This window comes from Eublepharis macularius, chromosome 13, assembly GCF_028583425.1.
Source record: "Eublepharis macularius isolate TG4126 chromosome 13, MPM_Emac_v1.0, whole genome shotgun sequence".
In the NCBI taxonomy this organism is placed as follows: domain Eukaryota; kingdom Metazoa; phylum Chordata; class Lepidosauria; order Squamata; family Eublepharidae; genus Eublepharis; species Eublepharis macularius.
Window position 1 is genome coordinate 50,358,060 of NC_072802.1, and position 16,927 is coordinate 50,374,986.

Below are 16,927 nucleotides of genomic sequence, written 5' to 3' on the forward strand. Positions count from 1 at the left end.
AGACAGGGATGTATATTATCTCCCTATCTGTTCATCTTATATGCAGAACATATCATAAGAAAAGCTGGTTAGATTTAGATGGTGGAGTGAAAATTTATGGAAGGAATATTAACAATTTGAGATATGCAGATGACACCACATTACTGGCAGAAAATAGTGAAGATTTGAAATGACTGTACTGATGAAGAGAAAGGAGAAAGTGCCAAAGCAGGGTTACAGCTGAACATTGAGAAGAAAAAGTAATGACCACTCAGGAATTATCAATTTTAAAGATGACAATGAAGAAACTGAAACTGGTAAGATTTTCTATTCTCTGGCACAGTCATCAACCAAAAGGGACAGGAAGAAAATGGATTCATTTGAAATATGGTGATGGACAAGTTTTATGGATACCATGGACTGTCAAAAAGACAAATAAGTGGGTTCCAAATCAAATCAAGCCTGAATTCTCCCTAGAAGCAGATATATACATATACACATGTATGTGTGTGTGTGAGATGTTTATGTATATATGTATGTATATGTGTGTGTGATGTTTAGCGATTAATTAATTTATAACTATGAATGCCAATTCACTAAGTAGGCAAATAGGCTTCCTATTTGACTCTGTGTAAGCTATTATCTCGAAAGTGAAAGGTTGGATGACCTTGTTGATTTGGCTGAACCTCTCTGTGGCCTGTGTCAGGAACAATGGTATCCTTCTTTGTTTGCCTGGTTGGGTGGAAGATGGAAATGGTGTGCAGTAGTTCTGGACAGATTCCAGAACATAGTGATGATGAACAACTGCTGTGCCACATGGGATTTGTCCTACAGCATTCCTCACCTCCTTTGCTATATAGCTTCTGTGTGAAAGAACTGGGAAAAGTTATTCATAGATCGTAGGTGCATCTCCAAAAGAGGCAATGGAAGCTCTGCACAGATGGGAAAGAGCAATCTGACGGGAGAGCAACAAAGCCCTTCTATTTCCATATCCTCAACATTTAGCCATCATATCACTGATTAGTTGTGTAATAAGCAATCTTTTTTCCTGACAACCACCTTGTAAGAGTAGATGCTATTATTTCCATTAAACAGTCAGGCACTGGGGAATGGAAACAGCTCCTGAGACTATTACTGTGATAGCATTAGGTCTACAGCTTTCTCGTCACTAGGATAGAGACCTTTACAGACGGCATTCCCGTCTCTTTATGATTAAGACTAGCATGATCATTCCTGTAGAAATTATAGACTCAGCTGATGTTTTCTGACCCTGCCTCCAGCTGTACTGTCCCTCCTTTATCTTATGAGCTGCAACAGTCTTAGACAGCTCTTTACACCCCTTCTCACCACTGTTGCCAACATCTGCCAATTAAATTACTTCAGCCACCTCACCCCCTTGCCCTAGTCTCTCTCTAGTTTTCTGATCCAAGTTCCATCCCTTTCCCACCCTTCTCAAAATCCACTGTATAGTGGTTATGCTGGCATAATATTGTATACCTGTGTGCCAAGAAGTCTCTAGTTCAAAGCTGCTGTGTACACACTCAGGACAGAAGCATGGCTCAGTGACAGAGCACCTGCTCTGTATGCAGGAGGTCCCAGGTTCAGGCCCTGGCATCTCATTACAAGGATCAGGTATTAGGTGATGGGAAAGACCTCTACCTGCGCCTGGAGACCCACTGCCAAAGTAGACTGACATTGGTAGACCAATGGCCTGGCTCTGTGTAAGGCAGCTCCATCTGTATGTGTATGAGGCAAGCCACTACTTCTCATCTGATACTACTGACCTACAAAACAGTTGCTTTGAGGATTGCTGCTGGGTATGAAGTACTTCAGCTATCCTAAAACACTATATAAATACAAAGTATGCTCTGTTCACATTGCAAGGTACATCTAATACTGAGCCAGGTAGGCAGGGCTGAGTATCGTTATTTTTAGACCTCAACTGAAGTTTATTTTGGTTTAGCAAGGCACCTAATCCCATATGGAAAGATACTTGCCACCTTTTTGAAACATCTGATACAATCTGTGGTTTATGAAAGCCCATGCCACTAAACCAACCTGCAGAAGCAGCCATTATGAACACATGAAGCTGCCTTATATTGAGCCCAGGGCTTTTTTCCTGGGAAAAGAGGTGGTGGAATTCAGTGGGTTGCCCTAGGAGAAAATGGTCACATGGCTGGTGGCCCTGCCCCCTGATCTCCAGACAGAGGGCAGTTTAGATTGCCCTCTGTGCTGCTCGGTGGCTCGGAGGGCAATCTAAACTCCCTTCCGTCTGGAGATCAGGGGGCGGGGCCACCAGCCATGTGACCATTTTCAAGAGGTTCCGGAACTCTGTTCCACCGCGTTCCAGCTGAAAAAAAGCCCTGATTGAGCCTATTCCAAGCATTACCTGTTCTGATGGGCAGTGGCTCTCTCAGGCAGAGAGTCTTTCAGTTAAGATCTTTTAGCTGGAGAAGCCAAAGATTGAACCCAGGGCCTCCTGCATGCAAATCACATTTGCTACCAAAGATCTCCACCCTGATATCTTGTGATATATGAGGCTACGTCTATTTGCTCCTCATAAGTGAAAGCAAGAGTGGCTGAGGACTGTACATTGCTAATAATGGGTTGTTTATACTTCTGAAAGGATATGTTCTAATCTTGCACAACTATTTGCAAGATGAGGTTACAGACATCTGAAGAGATTTGCATTTGCAAAACATTCCTGGCACTTATAGTATTTGGGAACGTTGATTGGAGGTGCAGCCTTAAGCAGACTTATACCCTTTAGGTCTATTGAGGTCAATGGGTTTAGAAGGGTGAAACTCTGTTCATATGGAGACTGTTCTGGTCTCTGTATGAAGGCATGGGTACTCTGATCTGGATGGCCCAGGCTAGCCTGATCTCTTCAGATCTTGGAAGCTAAGCAGGGTTGGCCCTGATTAGCGTTCGGATGGGAGACCACCAAAGAGGTCCAAGGTTGCTATACAGGCAATGGCAAACCATATCTGTTTGTCTCTTGCCATGAAAACTGTGCAGGCTCATCATAAGTTGGCTGCAACTTGATGGCACTTTACATACACAACTCTTTTTAGGATTGCCAGACTACTATTTCCTGGGTTTGGAAATTGTATGCGTAGATCCCATGTGGGATCATGACTGCTGGAGCAGATGAGCAGGCTCTTCTCTCTCCTTCTCTTGCTCAAACATATCTACAGAAAGGAACTACTTATTTTTTGCCCTTTCTGATGAGTTACCCAGTATCAACAAAGGCATAACATTCAAATCGCAGGATGTCATTATCCCACTATATATTGCATTGGTCAGGCCCCACCTAGCGTTTTGTGTGCAGCTCTGGAGGCCTCACTTCAAAAAGGATGTGGACAAATTGGAACAGGTGCAGAGAAGAGCAACCAGGATGATCAGGGGCCTGGACTTGGGAATGTTCAGTTTGTAAAAGAGGAGGCTGAGGGGAGACATTACTCTCTTTAAATATTTAAAAGGTTGTCACTTAGAGGAGGGAAGGGAGCAGTCCTGTGGGCAGCAGAGGATAGGGCTTGAAACAATGGGTTTAAACTACACGATGGAAGGTACTGGCTGGATTAGGAGAAACTTCTTCACGTTAAGAGTAATTCAACAGTTTTTGAAGTAATTACTTCAAAACAGTAATTACTAATTACTCCTGGGAATTGGCTGTCTAGCGACGTGGTGAGTTTTCCCTTATTGGCAGTCTTCAAGCAGCAGCTGGACAAATAGTTCTTGGGATCTTTTTGGCTGTTCCTGCATTGGGCAGGGGGTTGGACTAGATGGGGTGTAAGACCCCTTCCAATTCTATGATATCCAGGTGTGTCCTGTTGCCAGGCAAGAGAGTAGGATGACAGGAGGGAAGGGGCTATTTTTTTTAATGTTGAAAGCCGCATCTTGGATAACTTGGCTTTAACTTTGTATTGTGATTATTTTTATTCTCTTATTATGTATTGTTATCTTTTAACTTTATTGTATTGTTATTATAGTGTTGTGACCTGCCCTGAGCACGCTTGTGGGGAGGGCAAAAAATCTAATAAATTAAATTAAATGTGAGATGCTCCAGACACTGACTCCCCAAGTTAGAACTGGAAGAGTCATGAAAGTAACATAGATTTGGAAGGGAGCCGAGTTCTAAATGTTTGAGAAGCACTGGAGTCTATTTTATATATAAGAAGCAAGTGATGCATTTTAATTTCTTGGCATGTCTCTCAAGTACATGGTGCTCATTTTATGAGAAAGGTAGGAGAGATCTAAAATGTCAGGATCCTGCTAGGACAGGTGCTTGCCAACATATGATGAGCTCATATCCATCTGAGGCCATCTTGCAAATTGAGTTCACTCAAGGCAAGGTTTCTGCTACAGATGGCCTAACAATGTGACCCTTTCAGGAGCTAGACTGCTTTTCAAAACAATAGGTTGGATCCTAATAGTTTTTCTACTCAATTTACCCTTGCACATAGCCTTTACTCATGGTAAAGGGGGACCCTTCCTTCCTCTTCTGCTTTGCTGCACAGTGATTTGTCTTTCTAACACCCTAAAAACATAAAAGATGCCCTGCAGGATCTGACCAGTGGTCCATCTAGTTCAGCATCCTATTTCACACAGTTGTCCTGCAGTACTTGCAGAGCATAGAGTATCCTTCCTCGATGTTGCCTCCTAGCACAGTTACTCAACAGTTTATGGCCTTTGGATGTCACCATGGCCTTTAGTCACCATGGCTAGTAGCCATAGATGGGCATCTCCGCCATGAATCAAATTCCTTTTAATCATCCTGCATTTACCTGAGCTTCATCTGCCAAGTTGTTGCCCACTCACCCAATTTAGATCCTCTGGGAACTCTTCACAATCCACCTTGGTTTTCATCATCCTGAATAATTTGGTATTATTTCCGAACTTGGCCACTATGCTGCTCACCCCCCCCACCAATTCCAGATTATTTATGAATAAATTAAATAGTGCTTGTATCAATACTAATCCTTGTGGGATTCCACTGCTTTCTTTCCTTCATTGTGAAAACTGTCAAGTTACTTTAACTCTCTGCTTCTTGTCCTTCAACTAATTTTAATCCATTATCTAAACAGGAAGTAGGAATAAATGGACAATTCTTACAATCTACTGTAACTGCCTCTGTGCAACAAAGCATTTAGTTCAGAGACTCTGTTCCTTCTGTGCCTTTAGAAGCCAAGCTGCCACCCCTGCTTTTGCAGCAAAAATAAACAGCTGTCCTGTGACAGTTTGAAACTAACCAAGTGTTATTTCATAGACCAAAGCCCAATACTTCAGTGGACTCTAGTCCACAACAGCTGATGCAGGAATAAAAAATTGTTAAGTCTTTAAAAAGTGCCGCAAGACTCCAGTTCATCCCTTGACTCTGCAAAGCTTTTCTCTGTTCACCAGCAAACCCCCCCCCCTCCACAGTAGTCGCATATTGCTTTTTACTCATCTAGGCTGCCTCCTAACTTTGCCCATAAATGACAAATCTCTGCCAGCAACCAGGTTTGGTTTTTCTGGATCTGACACTCAGAGGAATTAGTCTCTTTCAATCCCTTGCAAATCTCTGAGGTGAACTACTAACTTAGTGTGGTTTGCCACAGTGAGAAGGGGGGGGGGGTACAAGAGGTCTGTCTCATAGGGTTGCCAACTCCAAGTTGGGAAATTCCTGGAGATTTTGAGTATGGAGCCTGGCGAAGGCAGGGCTTGGGAAGTATAATTCCACCCTCTAAAACATCTATTTTTTCCAGGGAAACGGATCTCTGTGACCTGGAGATCAGTTGTAATTTCTCCAGCTGCCACCTGGAGGTTGGCAAACACGCAGAGTGGAAGGTTGTGGCGATACCAGGCAGAGAGAGGTGAGCGGCTTTCCTACTTAGATTGCCAACCTCCAGATGGGGCCTGGACGTCTCCCACAATTATACTTCATTTCCACACAACAGCGATGAACTCGCCTGGAGAAAATGGCTAATTTGGAAACTGGTATTATACCCCGCTAAATTCCCTCCTCAAGCCCTGCTCTCTCCAAGTTCCACTCCAAATTTCCAGACCCGGAGTTGGCAACCCTACGGAGTCGCCTCACACCAGCATTTCTAAAAATCGGCCTTGGTTCAGGGGACTCTTCCTAGATGGAGGATGAGCCCCCGTGAACCCGGCGGGGGGCTTCTCCCGAGCAAAGCCTCCCAGTCAACTCAGCGCTTCCTTTCTGGCGGGAGGCAGAATTCTCCTCAGCCGCCGCGGGCTGCGGAGGAGGCGGGCCTGGCTGGTCGGCTGGCTGGCCATGATGGCGGCGGCGGCGGAAGCGGCTTCGGCGCCGGTGCTGCTCTCGTGCCTGCTGGGCCACTTGGGGGGCCTGCTGGTGGCGGCCGGGCAGGGCTCGGGGGCTGCGGGCCAGGCCCAGGTGGAGGTGCTTTTGCTGCCGCCGCCGGCCGAGGAGCTGCCCGAGGGCGACGGGAGCTACACCCTACAGGGCGCGCTGCTGGGCAGGCCCGGCCTGGAGAGGGAGAAGCCGCAGCAAAAAGCCGGGCAAGAGGAGGAGGAGGCGGAGAAAGAAGAGCGGGAGGAGATCCGGGGCAGCCTGGTGCTGGTGAGAGAGCGAGCGGGCCTCGAGGCTGCCTGGCCCGGGGGGAGGGAGGGCCCCAAGTCTAGCCGGGTCGTCAACCTCCAAGTGGTGGTTAGAGCTCTCTCAGAATTACAGCTGATCTCCAGGCCGCAGAGACCGCTTCCGTCGGCAAAAACGGCTGCTTTGGAGGATGGAGTTTATGGCATTATGCCCTGCTGAGGTCCCTCCAGCCCCCAAACCCCACTCTCTCCAAGCTCGCCCCCCACCCCCAAATCTCCAGGAGTTTCCCCAACATGGAGCTGGCAACAGTAGGTCCCCTGCCCTCTTACCCCCACTCGAATTAAAAGGAATTGTCCCCTCAATTCCCACAGAAAATCTGGTGGCGGTCCTGGCATGCGGGACACCCTAATCTGTGTCCGTTGAAATGGAACATCGTTCATTCATCGTATTTACCTTACAGTTTTACAACAATTAAAACCCATCAGGAGGCCTCGGTGGAAGGGATATTCAGGATGTTTAGGTCTCTGATATATGATATATGATATGGTCCAGGTTCCAGACTCTTGTCTTTTTGAATGAAGGGAGCAGGAGGAGCAGCTACAGGTAGACTGGAGGGCTAGAGGCTGGCTGGCGAAGATGCCAATACCACAGAGGCAGCCCTTATTCTGGGAGGGCTGGAGTATGTGCCCCCCTTCTTGTCCACCCTCAACAAAAGGTCTGGAACTGAAACAATCTTATCAGGTGTTGAACTGCTCCCCACCATCAAATGGTACCCAGAATTGGAGGGGGGGGGGCGTGTCGCACCCTCTTTTTTCTCCCTGAAAATAAAAGTTACCCATTATCTGGACTTCTTTCTTCTTTTAGAGGTAGGATATGGGACCATCTCTTTTCTCTTTACAAAACAAAAGGCTGTGGCAAGGTCTGGTACCCCTCTTTCCCCTCTCTTCCTCTCCCTAAAATAAAAAGCAATCTTAAGGTCTATTCCTGCTCATGATTAAGGAATTTGGGCTCAAGCATACCACCATACATACACAGCAAAGGCATGAAGGTTGGGTTGCCAAACTTACGGTCCCTTTTTCAATACAGGGTCAGATCCAGGGTCAGACCCAGATCTGCCAGTCCTTGCCTTTTCTCATTTTCCTCTGTCCCAGCTTATTTATTCACAAGAGTTCCTACTAGTATTTGATAGCATGTGAAACAGACCATGTTAGAGATACACAATTTCTGGAAGTTTTGAAACCGTGGGAAAAGGTGGAGTTTTTTTTTTAAAAAAAATTGTTTTCCAGGAAGCATTTAATAGTGTATTATCTCAGAAGCTAAGTAAGAGTTGGCCTTGGTTAGTAGTCAGATGGGAGACCTCCAAAAAAGACCAGGGTTGCAGAGACAGGCAATGGCAACCCACCTCTGTTAGTGTCTTGCCTTGAAAATCCCAGCAGGGTTTAAACAATAAATTTTTGCATGAAAATATGGTTGTATATTTTTACAGTGTGCATAGGAATTATCTAATGATATAGCTCAGTGGTACTCCATGGCTTATGAAGAGCCACATTTGCAATTGCCATCAGCTAGGAAGCCACATATATCCTGGTATGAGGCTGGCACCTCAAAGGATGCTTGCAGCTTACCCATTTATCAGTGCTTGTTTCAAGGTGGGAACCACCTTCTAAACACAAAACTCTATTGGACAATGTCCTTGCCCATTTTCCTGGAACATGGGGCATGTGCCTCATTGGGAGCCGTGCAGAGAAGAGCCATAGGTAGTTCCTGAGCCAGTGATGTAGATTGTTGTACATAAAAATCTTTTACACTTTGAATGAATAACACCTTGTTTTTAAAAGGCATTTAATTCATTCCAAATGAGAGAATATTTCACAGGAAGCCCTAAGTGCTCTCCAAAATTTCCAGGGTCTGTATTGGAATTTTTTTAAATTAAAAAAATTCTTGGGGGAAAAGGGTTAAACAAGGATTGACATAGTTGCAACTAGGATAACACTCAGCGTCTTTGGATGCTGTTGGGCAACAGGCACTAAGGCCTGGTTCAGATATAAAGCACCTATCACATTTTTAACCCACCCTTCCTCCAAAGAGCTCAAGGGGATGTGCATGGTTTTCTCCCTTCCCTTTTTTATCTTCTCAACAACATTGTGAGATAGATTAGGCTGAAGGAGCGTCTGACTCAAGGAGCTTGACTGAGCCTGGGGGGATCTTTGAGCTCACATGTGTTCCCCTCCCCTACAATGCTCAATAATGAAAACATTCATCGCAACCTACAGCTGGTTGTTGCATCTGACTTCAAACTGGTTTGCTCCCTTACAAAGCAGGATTGCAAGCTGTGGGGTTCCTGTGTAAGTGGAAGCTTTTTGTTAGATTGTTGCACACAATGTGGGGAGAGAGTGTGCAAGCCCAGGGGTCTCCCAGACTTAATCACATAGCGACAAACTCTGGATCAGCCTGGACTTCAGTGAGAGCACCTTCCCTTTTTTTAGGTAGGGGATACTGACCCCAAGCTGGAGGAGGAGGATGACTGGATTGGCGTGGTCCCAGTGGGTGAGGAACAGGCTGAGATCCCCAGAGGGAGCAGAGAAGAATCCTTCACCACTGCTGTGGTCAACAAGGTAAATTTGCCACCCACTTGCTTCTCTTACCCTCATAGGGCTATCTCAGATGTGTGAATTTGTTTCTTGATAACTGCATCATGAAGGGATGATCTGCATGTGTGAATGACATACTGCAGATGTATTATCACAAGCAGAATACCTTTGTATCACCACACCTCAAAAGCAACGCCTTTCAGTGGAGCTGGGCCACACGTTCAGCTGCCAGTAATCAAATGTTGCACTTGTATTTGTGCACCACTGAAACAACATGGTCCCTCTAGGAAATTGGGGCGCTGGAGGGAAGAATGCTTTTAACAAATACAGGATTGTTTGTGGCTTGTGCTATTGACCAGAGTAGTGTATAGTCTGGGCCAAGATAACCAAAATGCTCTACCAAGAATGGGCAAAATTCTGCAGCTTGATCAAATTAAGCAGATGAGTGTTTCTTTTGGATGATTTATAGTGTAATCCTACACAGAATTAGACCCATGGATTTAGAAGGGTATAACTCTGTTTAGGAGTTGCACTGTTAAACTGCAATCCAGTGGATACTTCAGGGTAAATGTGCTTAGAATCAGGGTGCTAGTCTGCTTCTGCTGGTTGTGGGGATGGGATGAGGAGCGCCAAAATCCACTGAGACCACTACAATGTGGAAGAAACTGAGCAGAAACCAGTGCAGGCCTGGCAAGCTCGCAGAAGCAAGCAACAGGCTTGTGTTACTTTTTCTCTGGAGGAGTTGGAAGCTCAAGTGGGGCGCTGTTTTACCTTTCTCACAGAGACTCGGGGCAGATTACACAATAAAAGTCAATACAATCAACAGCAGGGACATTTAATAAACCATAGAATAGGGTATACAAATGCAAATATACCCTATTTTCTCTGTGGTGTCTTCCTCCGCAGATGAAGCGGGCTCTTGTGTTGGGTGCCTCAGCCCTGCTTATCCTTGCACTGAACCAGAATGCGATCCGAGAGGTAAGCACTTGCACCTCCTTGCCCTGTTGAGAGCCAGCTTGGTCTAAAAGAGCCAACATCTCAGCAGCCCCAGTTACTCTTTCTTTCCTTCCTGCTGCAGTTGGATGTATCCCAGGTTCTCTCAAAGCCTGTGATCGTTATCCAGACTTCGGAAAACGTTACCAAGCTCCTTGGAGCACTGCTGCGGTGAGAATGGCTGTGCTAGGCTTAAGGGGTGAGGGCAGGGGATATATCTCTATCTCACTTGCTACTTGAGGCCAGCTCAGTTGGTTACCTTTGGTGAATATGAATGGATTGCAGGTGGTTAGGCTGTAGTGAACTATTTTACTTGCATCCAGTCTAAAGATCTACACTGAATTCAGCTTTTGGAGAGTTAAAGCTTCATTAGGCTGAAGACAGACAGTACCATGTACTCTAATTAGGTCTGCTAAGACAAACTGCCTGAGAGAGACTTGTCTCTTGCAGCACAATGAAATATTATTGGTTAAGTGTCAGATCTTTTGTCAGCAGGACAAACAGAGAACTTCTTTAAGTTATTGATGTTATTTATAATAGAGCATAACTCCTGCCTGGTCTGTTCACTCCCTGAGATCAGGGATTACCCTTTCCTTTCTCTTCCTTCCTGTTCCCTCTCAGCCTTGCAGTTGTTATATCTTTCCATCTGGCTTCGCTTCGCTTCCTGTTTCCGATTCTCTTGGTTCCATCTCCTTTCCACTCTCCACTTGATGTCCCTCTCTATCCTATGGTTGCCAACTGCCTGGAAAAAAATCTGTCCCTTTAATAGAGGCTTAATGGGATGTGGTTTGCCAGGTGATGCTAACTGTCACGCAATGAACAGTTCCACTGCCCATTTCCACACATTAAACCTCTGTGAAAGGTTTAACCCTTAATTAAACCTTTGTTAAAGGATATTTTCCTCCAAACCTGTTGGCAAGCCTACTCTGCCTTCTACTTTTCCTCCCCCAGGCCCTCATTCCTCCCCTTTTCTCTAGTTTTCCTTGCCTGAAGCCATACCCATGTCAACCAGCCCCATCCCTCAGCAACCCCCCTTCCTCCAAACCCTTCCTACAGGCCAGACTTCTGTCTCTCCTCTTTTAGCTGTTTCCGTGGCCCCGACCCTATAGCTGCAGCCTGCCACACCCTTCAGCCTCAGAAGGTGGTCTTTTCTGAGGCTAAATGTGGATTATTTTAGTTGTCAGATCAATATGTAAACTGGACCTTTATTTGGTTTGTATTTTTCCCCATCAGTTGGTGGGGTTATTTTAATATTAGAAAAGAGCCAGGTTTATAATAAAATATAAATGATTAAAAGAGAAGAAAAAAATCTCCAATCCCCCTTTTAGCAAAAAGATTTTCAGGGTGTAAGCTTTTGAGAGTCAAAACTGGGCTCAAATCCTGCTGTTCTACTGCAGGCCAACGTGGCTGTCTACCTGAAACAGTCGTCCTCCAGTTTGTTGAGGAAGTAGAGCCGAGACGCAATAGCCGTGGTGCATGTTGGTAGGTTGTATTCAGGAGAATGAAGCTATTTAGGAGGCCATAGCTCCAAAATGAACCTTCTCTCCCTTTATCAATCCTAAGCCAGAGACACATTGACTTCCGTGGTGTAGCCCTGCTTAGGATTGCCCTGTTAGCTTTCTAACTCGTCCCTCTGATTTGGAGTAGAACATAATGCTTAAAAAGCTGAGTTCAACCCATTCAGATGCTGATTCGTGGTTACTGTGCAACACATTGTTTAAAACCTGTCTGAGCTTATGGGGCTGCTGTGGTATCCTTCTCCTTTGAGTAGGACTTTTGTGAGGGAGATTATTCTGTTCCTGGGGGCAGACTTTCTGTAGGTGGCTTTCAAGAGAAGGACAGAGGAACTGATCGATCTAACTTTTCCTCTCTTTTTTTGGCGTACAGAGGTCTCCGGGCAACAGCAAAGATCACATACCAAGCCGTGCTACTGGAGAATGTGGTATGCAGTGTGTGTGTGTGGGGGGGGGGGGAGGCTTTTGTCCTCTTATTAGGGGACTTGTTTAGTGTGTATTTGAATCTAGTCTTTCCACTTGTTTATTACTGCTCTGAGTGGGCATTAAATTGTCCTGAAGGGCAGTATATAAATCCAATGTTGTTGTTGTTATTTAAAATCGTTTTGCAAACCACTGGCTTGTTCTTGTGAACCAACATGCAGTATCTAATGAGGCCATAATATGGGATTGTATGTATGGCATGCTTTAAATACCAGCGTGATATGGTGGTTAGAGTGTCAGAGAGGGGAAGACTGGGTGACCTTGGGCCAATCACTCTCTGATAGCCTAGGTTACCTCACAGGGATCTGAGAACAAATGAAAGAAGGGAGAATCATGTTCGTTCCTTGGAGAAAGAGTGAGATAAAAATATGGTAAAAATAAGTTGCTGTGTGCTTATTTCTTTGCTATGAGGTGATGTCCTCCAGTTATAGATACACTAGAAGTGACCAGTTTTCTTAATGGTCACAGTTGCTGGGCAGGAAGTTTATATAGCCGCTCTTGTGTTAGAAACATGTTTTGAAATCCCCCTGTGTTTATGGGTGTCCGGATAGTCTGGACTCTTGCATGCTGATCGTTCCCTTTATCTTTTTGCATTGCCAATTCTGAGCCTGATGCATGCATCTTTGTGTTTCGTTTTTAGGGGGTGACTTTGACCCTATGGTCAACATGTGGACTCTCCCGGGGTGGCCTGTATGGAGAATGGCAGGGAGTAATCTGTACAGGAGAGAACAGCTCAAGAGTCCAGGTTTGTGCCCCTCCTAGGTGTCCTGCAGAAAGATTTGTCCTGGGTCATGGGAGGCTAGTAATGACATGACCCCCCCTCCCCATTTACAATAAGGGTAATCATATTTAATGTTATTGGTAATTGAATGCTCATTCATAACATGAGTTTCTTAAAAGATCCCTGGGAGCTGTAGTTTTCTGAAAGTGCAGTGAGTTCTGGGTTAGAGATCTTCCATCATAAAATTACAAGGTCAGGATCCTAGGCTGGGAAATTGGGCAGTTAACCTGTCTTGAAGATTGCTAAAAAGTACAGCAAAAAGTAACTCTTGCAACTCTTTTGAGCCGTTTTAGCACATTCATACCAGAGCTTCATCTGTAGAAGTAATTGAACAGCATTGTATTGCACTTAGGTACATATCATCAATAGATGGCGCTTTGCCTCTTCTACTACAGTATTGGTAAATTCTCTTTATAGTGGGAATGTTTCATTCTGCTACCCCTCCCAGCTTTTAAGTCTCAAGTTTCTTTAATAGCTCCAGGAGACAGGAGGCCTCACAGAAATATTCTGAAGGCACCTTAGGTTGTTTTGCTTCTCACAAAAAATCCCGTCATCATGACTCCTTAGAGTGCAGTTGGCCAACAGCAGGGGTGGACTGTGGCTTACCCTTTTGTGATATTTTACTTGATCTTAATAAAGCTGAGAGCTAGTGCATATGTTTCAGTCTGGGTCCACAGAGATCCAGTTCAGATCCTCAACCAGTCTTGAAATTTACTATGTTACCTTGGACAAGCCACACTCTTATACTAACCAACCTAACAGAACTCTGTAGTCCATGGAGGGTGGAATTAAAATGGGATAGATTACCCTTCTGCTGCTTTTTACTGTGGATTTTTACTGTGTATTTCTTTCTGTGTAACAACACTGCTGCCCCCATGTTCTATTTTAGACTAATTTATTTTTACAAAGTAACTATCACTGAATCTTACGGGGGAACCCCCCCCCTTAAAATCCCATTTAAATGAATTTTTTAAGCAGCCTAAGCAGCTGTACCTTTTAAGTCCATTTAAGTTAATGGGCGTAGAAGGATGTAACTCTGCTTGGCACAGCACTGACACTTTGAATCTTGCTCCTTATACTGCCTCTTTGCAGAAGTACCTCCAGCAGCTGTGGAACGCCATCCTGCTGATTGCTCTGATCCTGTGCACAGGAGTGATTGTGCAGGCCCAACGGCAGTCCCGGCAAAGCCAGCTGGACCAAGACTCTGAGGTGTGCTGTCCTTCCCTTCCCTTCCCCTCCCTTCCCCATCCTTAGTTCATTCAGAAGAAAGATTGCAGTGCATTGCTGGAGGGACCAAATCTGTTTTTTCCTTTTGTAGCTGGACCTGAAGCGGCATGTTACGCAGAGGCTGTCAGCACTGAAAACCAGGCGGTACCACCCTGGCAAGCTGCCTCGGAGCTGGGCTCATGAGATTGACAGCTGTGCCATCTGTCTGGACCAGTTTCACAAGAACCAGGTAATATTTTGCACAGGGCAAGTGTGTCTCACAGAAAGCAGTAGCGTTAATATGGAGAGGGCTCTACATACTCCAACCATAAAAAAACAAAATTCTAAACTAAGCATCTCCGAGTTCCCCAGGCCACAATTTGAAAACCATTGGGCTATGTAAGTAGACTTGACCCACGCCCCCACTGACTTGTGTTTGCAGTGCTCCTTTTCCACTTATAGTTGAGTCGTAGAACATCTGCTTTGCGTGCAGATGGGCCCAGGTTCAGTCCTCAGCATCTTTGGCTGAAATTAGCTCAGATAGCTGATGCTGGGAAATAACATTCTGTGCCTGACTGTGGAGAGCAGTTGCCAGTGACAGAAGACACCACTAGGCTCAATGGACACGGTGCAGGGCCACTTCCTAAGTTCTGGTCTCTCTATTTCTAATGGGAGCCAGAAACTGTGTGGCTTTCTTAATTTTTCCTGTGTCTGTGGGTTGACCTGTTTGGGATGCAAGGTACTTGTGGGTCTTGCCATGTATTTGGTGGGAGAAGCATGTGTGTCAAACTAGATGATGCCTTGCCCTTTCCTGTCGAGTGACCTAACAAATAAGATGCCAAACTCTGTAGGGAGCAGCCTGATGTTTTGCTACTTGGCTTGTGTAGTCCAAGCCTTCAACACAGCACTGAGTCCTTCTCCACTTGCTTGGCAGTGTCTTCGAGTGCTGCCCTGCTTGCACGAATTTCACCGGGATTGTGTGGATCCATGGCTCCTCTTGCAGCAGACATGCCCCCTCTGCAAACACAACATTCTGGGTAAGATTCTTCCCCCACTCCCACCTCCACTGCAGGAAAGTCAGTGGCCACCAAAACCATCTATCCTGAGCCTTCTGCAGGTTATCGAGCAGACTCACAGCCAAGAACAAGGCCTCTTGCATGGCTAAGACATCCACCTGCTTGCTTTCCATGGTTCTACCTTGGGGAGCTGGTACCGTGGTCATGAGAGCTGAGCAGGCAGAAGGAATGATGCTTGCTCCAAGCCTGCCTCACATCTATGTTCCTGAATTCCAAATGCGCTAAGAGATAGCCATGACTACCTGGTTATTGAGGAGAGAGACTCTATATATTCTTAGAAGCAGTTTTCTTTATCGTAGTTTCATACATTCTTTAGTGTCCAAAACAGGTTTCAGAGCTCATGACTTGCATTGAATACTGGTGTGAGTTTAATTCATGTGCTCTCCTAATTTTTGATTCCAGAACTTGTTCCGGGTAGTAATGTTTCCTAGGGTTAGTCCTAACAATGTAGCTGCCTAGATCTACACTACCACTGCAGACCTGCTTAACAAACAGAAGTGTCCTCCTCTGGGGCAGTTGCCAGAACAGGAGATAGCAAAGCCAGGATGTTTTTACACTCAACATTTCTACTTTGTCTAAGATGCACTTTAAAAAAGTGAGGCTCATGGGGAAGGGGGGACACTTTGCACATGCTTAGAGGCCCTCATCCTTATATATTTAAAAATGTGCTGCTTCCTGTCAAAAGGAAAGTGCTGTCTGCCTTTCTGGAAAAAGCTTTGCTTGTAGGTCTTCTCTGAGAACAAATCTGTTTTCTGTTCAGGAAAAGGGAACTGTGCGTGTACTCAGTGGTTGTGTGTTACCCGCACACAATCAACTTTCAAGAGATCCACATGACAATAAAGCACTACAGCCTGTCTTTCTCTATCCCTCCCCGCCCCCTTCACTGCAAAACAGAGAAAAGCAGCAGTAACGAGACCATTACTGGGGAGGCAGGAGGTTCATCAGTCAGTGACCAAATCACCACTGGGGTCCCTGCCCTTCTAAAAGAAGTCCTCTTTTCCCTCTGCTTTTCAGGAAACTGCTGCGAGGATAGCTAGCAACGCTGCAGCCCATGCTTGAGGATGGATTTGCCTGTGCTCCACGAAAAGGCAAGGCGGGAGGCAGTGAGAATTTAGAACCTGGAGCCTTTTGGCTTGGTGGCTGCTCAGGGCAGGAAGGCAGCAACACTCTTAGCACTTTGCGCTTCCTCAAGATGGGAAATGTATGTATGTAAAGTAACGTGTTCATCTGTTCTTGGACCCCATTATTTGTCTTCACTCTGGACTGAATTCATTGCCCTTTTGGTGTGCCCAGTGGTATATCCAGATGGCATGAATCCTACTGTGTCAACAGGCATAGCCTTTGGTCTCCCCCCTTAAAGGAAATGCGGCATGGGATGCTGCTTTTATCTTCACAGTCCCTTTACTTGGACAACTTGTGCAACGGAAGGGTTCCTAATGGGAGGGTCCCATGCTGGAGAGGGGTGGGTGGGTCAGACAGCTTACCAATGCTTGCTAATTTATACTAACTTATTGAAGAATGGCCTGGCCGTATCTGCGGGGCTGAGCAATATTGTGGAGGTGCTGAAAACCCAGCCCCAATAGGGTTGCAGGACTCAAGGCACCACTTGGGCACGTAAAGCCCTTCTACTAATAAAAACCAAGCAAGGAACAATGTGTGCTATTCTTTATATCCTCCCGCCCTTGTATTGCCTCTTCCCAGAAGATCCTGCAATTTATTTCTGTATTGCTCCTTGGTCACGAGAC

General features: G+C 45.6%; 1 protein-coding gene across 1 annotated transcript; it reads left to right on the plus strand.

Annotated features, from left to right (window-relative positions):
• Positions 1 to 6,240: 6,240 nt before the first annotated feature.
• Positions 6,241 to 16,881, plus strand: RNF215 (ring finger protein 215). Its single transcript, XM_054996622.1, has 10 exons — positions 6,241 to 6,562; positions 9,025 to 9,153; positions 10,036 to 10,107; positions 10,208 to 10,293; positions 12,010 to 12,064; positions 12,760 to 12,864; positions 13,993 to 14,109; positions 14,219 to 14,356; positions 15,041 to 15,143; positions 16,197 to 16,881. Exons 1-10 carry the CDS (start codon positions 6,257 to 6,259, stop codon positions 16,217 to 16,219), a joined length of 1,134 nt encoding a protein of 377 aa, XP_054852597.1. The 5' UTR covers positions 6,241 to 6,256; the 3' UTR covers positions 16,220 to 16,881.
• The last annotated feature ends 46 nt before the right edge of the window (positions 16,882 to 16,927 follow it).

What these genes read in the sequence shown, in the direction of transcription:
- RNF215 (XM_054996622.1), top strand. Translation starts at nt 6,257, where the DNA reads ATGATGGCGGCGGCGGCGGAAGCGGCTTCGGCGCCGGTGCTGCTCTCG. An exon ending in TCCGGGGCAGCCTGGTGCTG is followed by an intron (nt 6,563 to 9,024) that starts GTGAGAGAGCGA and finishes CCCTTTTTTTAG; the next exon opens with GTAGGGGATACTGACCCCAA. An exon ending in AGAACAGCTCAAGAGTCCAG is followed by an intron (nt 12,865 to 13,992) that starts GTTTGTGCCCCT and finishes GCCTCTTTGCAG; the next exon opens with AAGTACCTCCAGCAGCTGTG.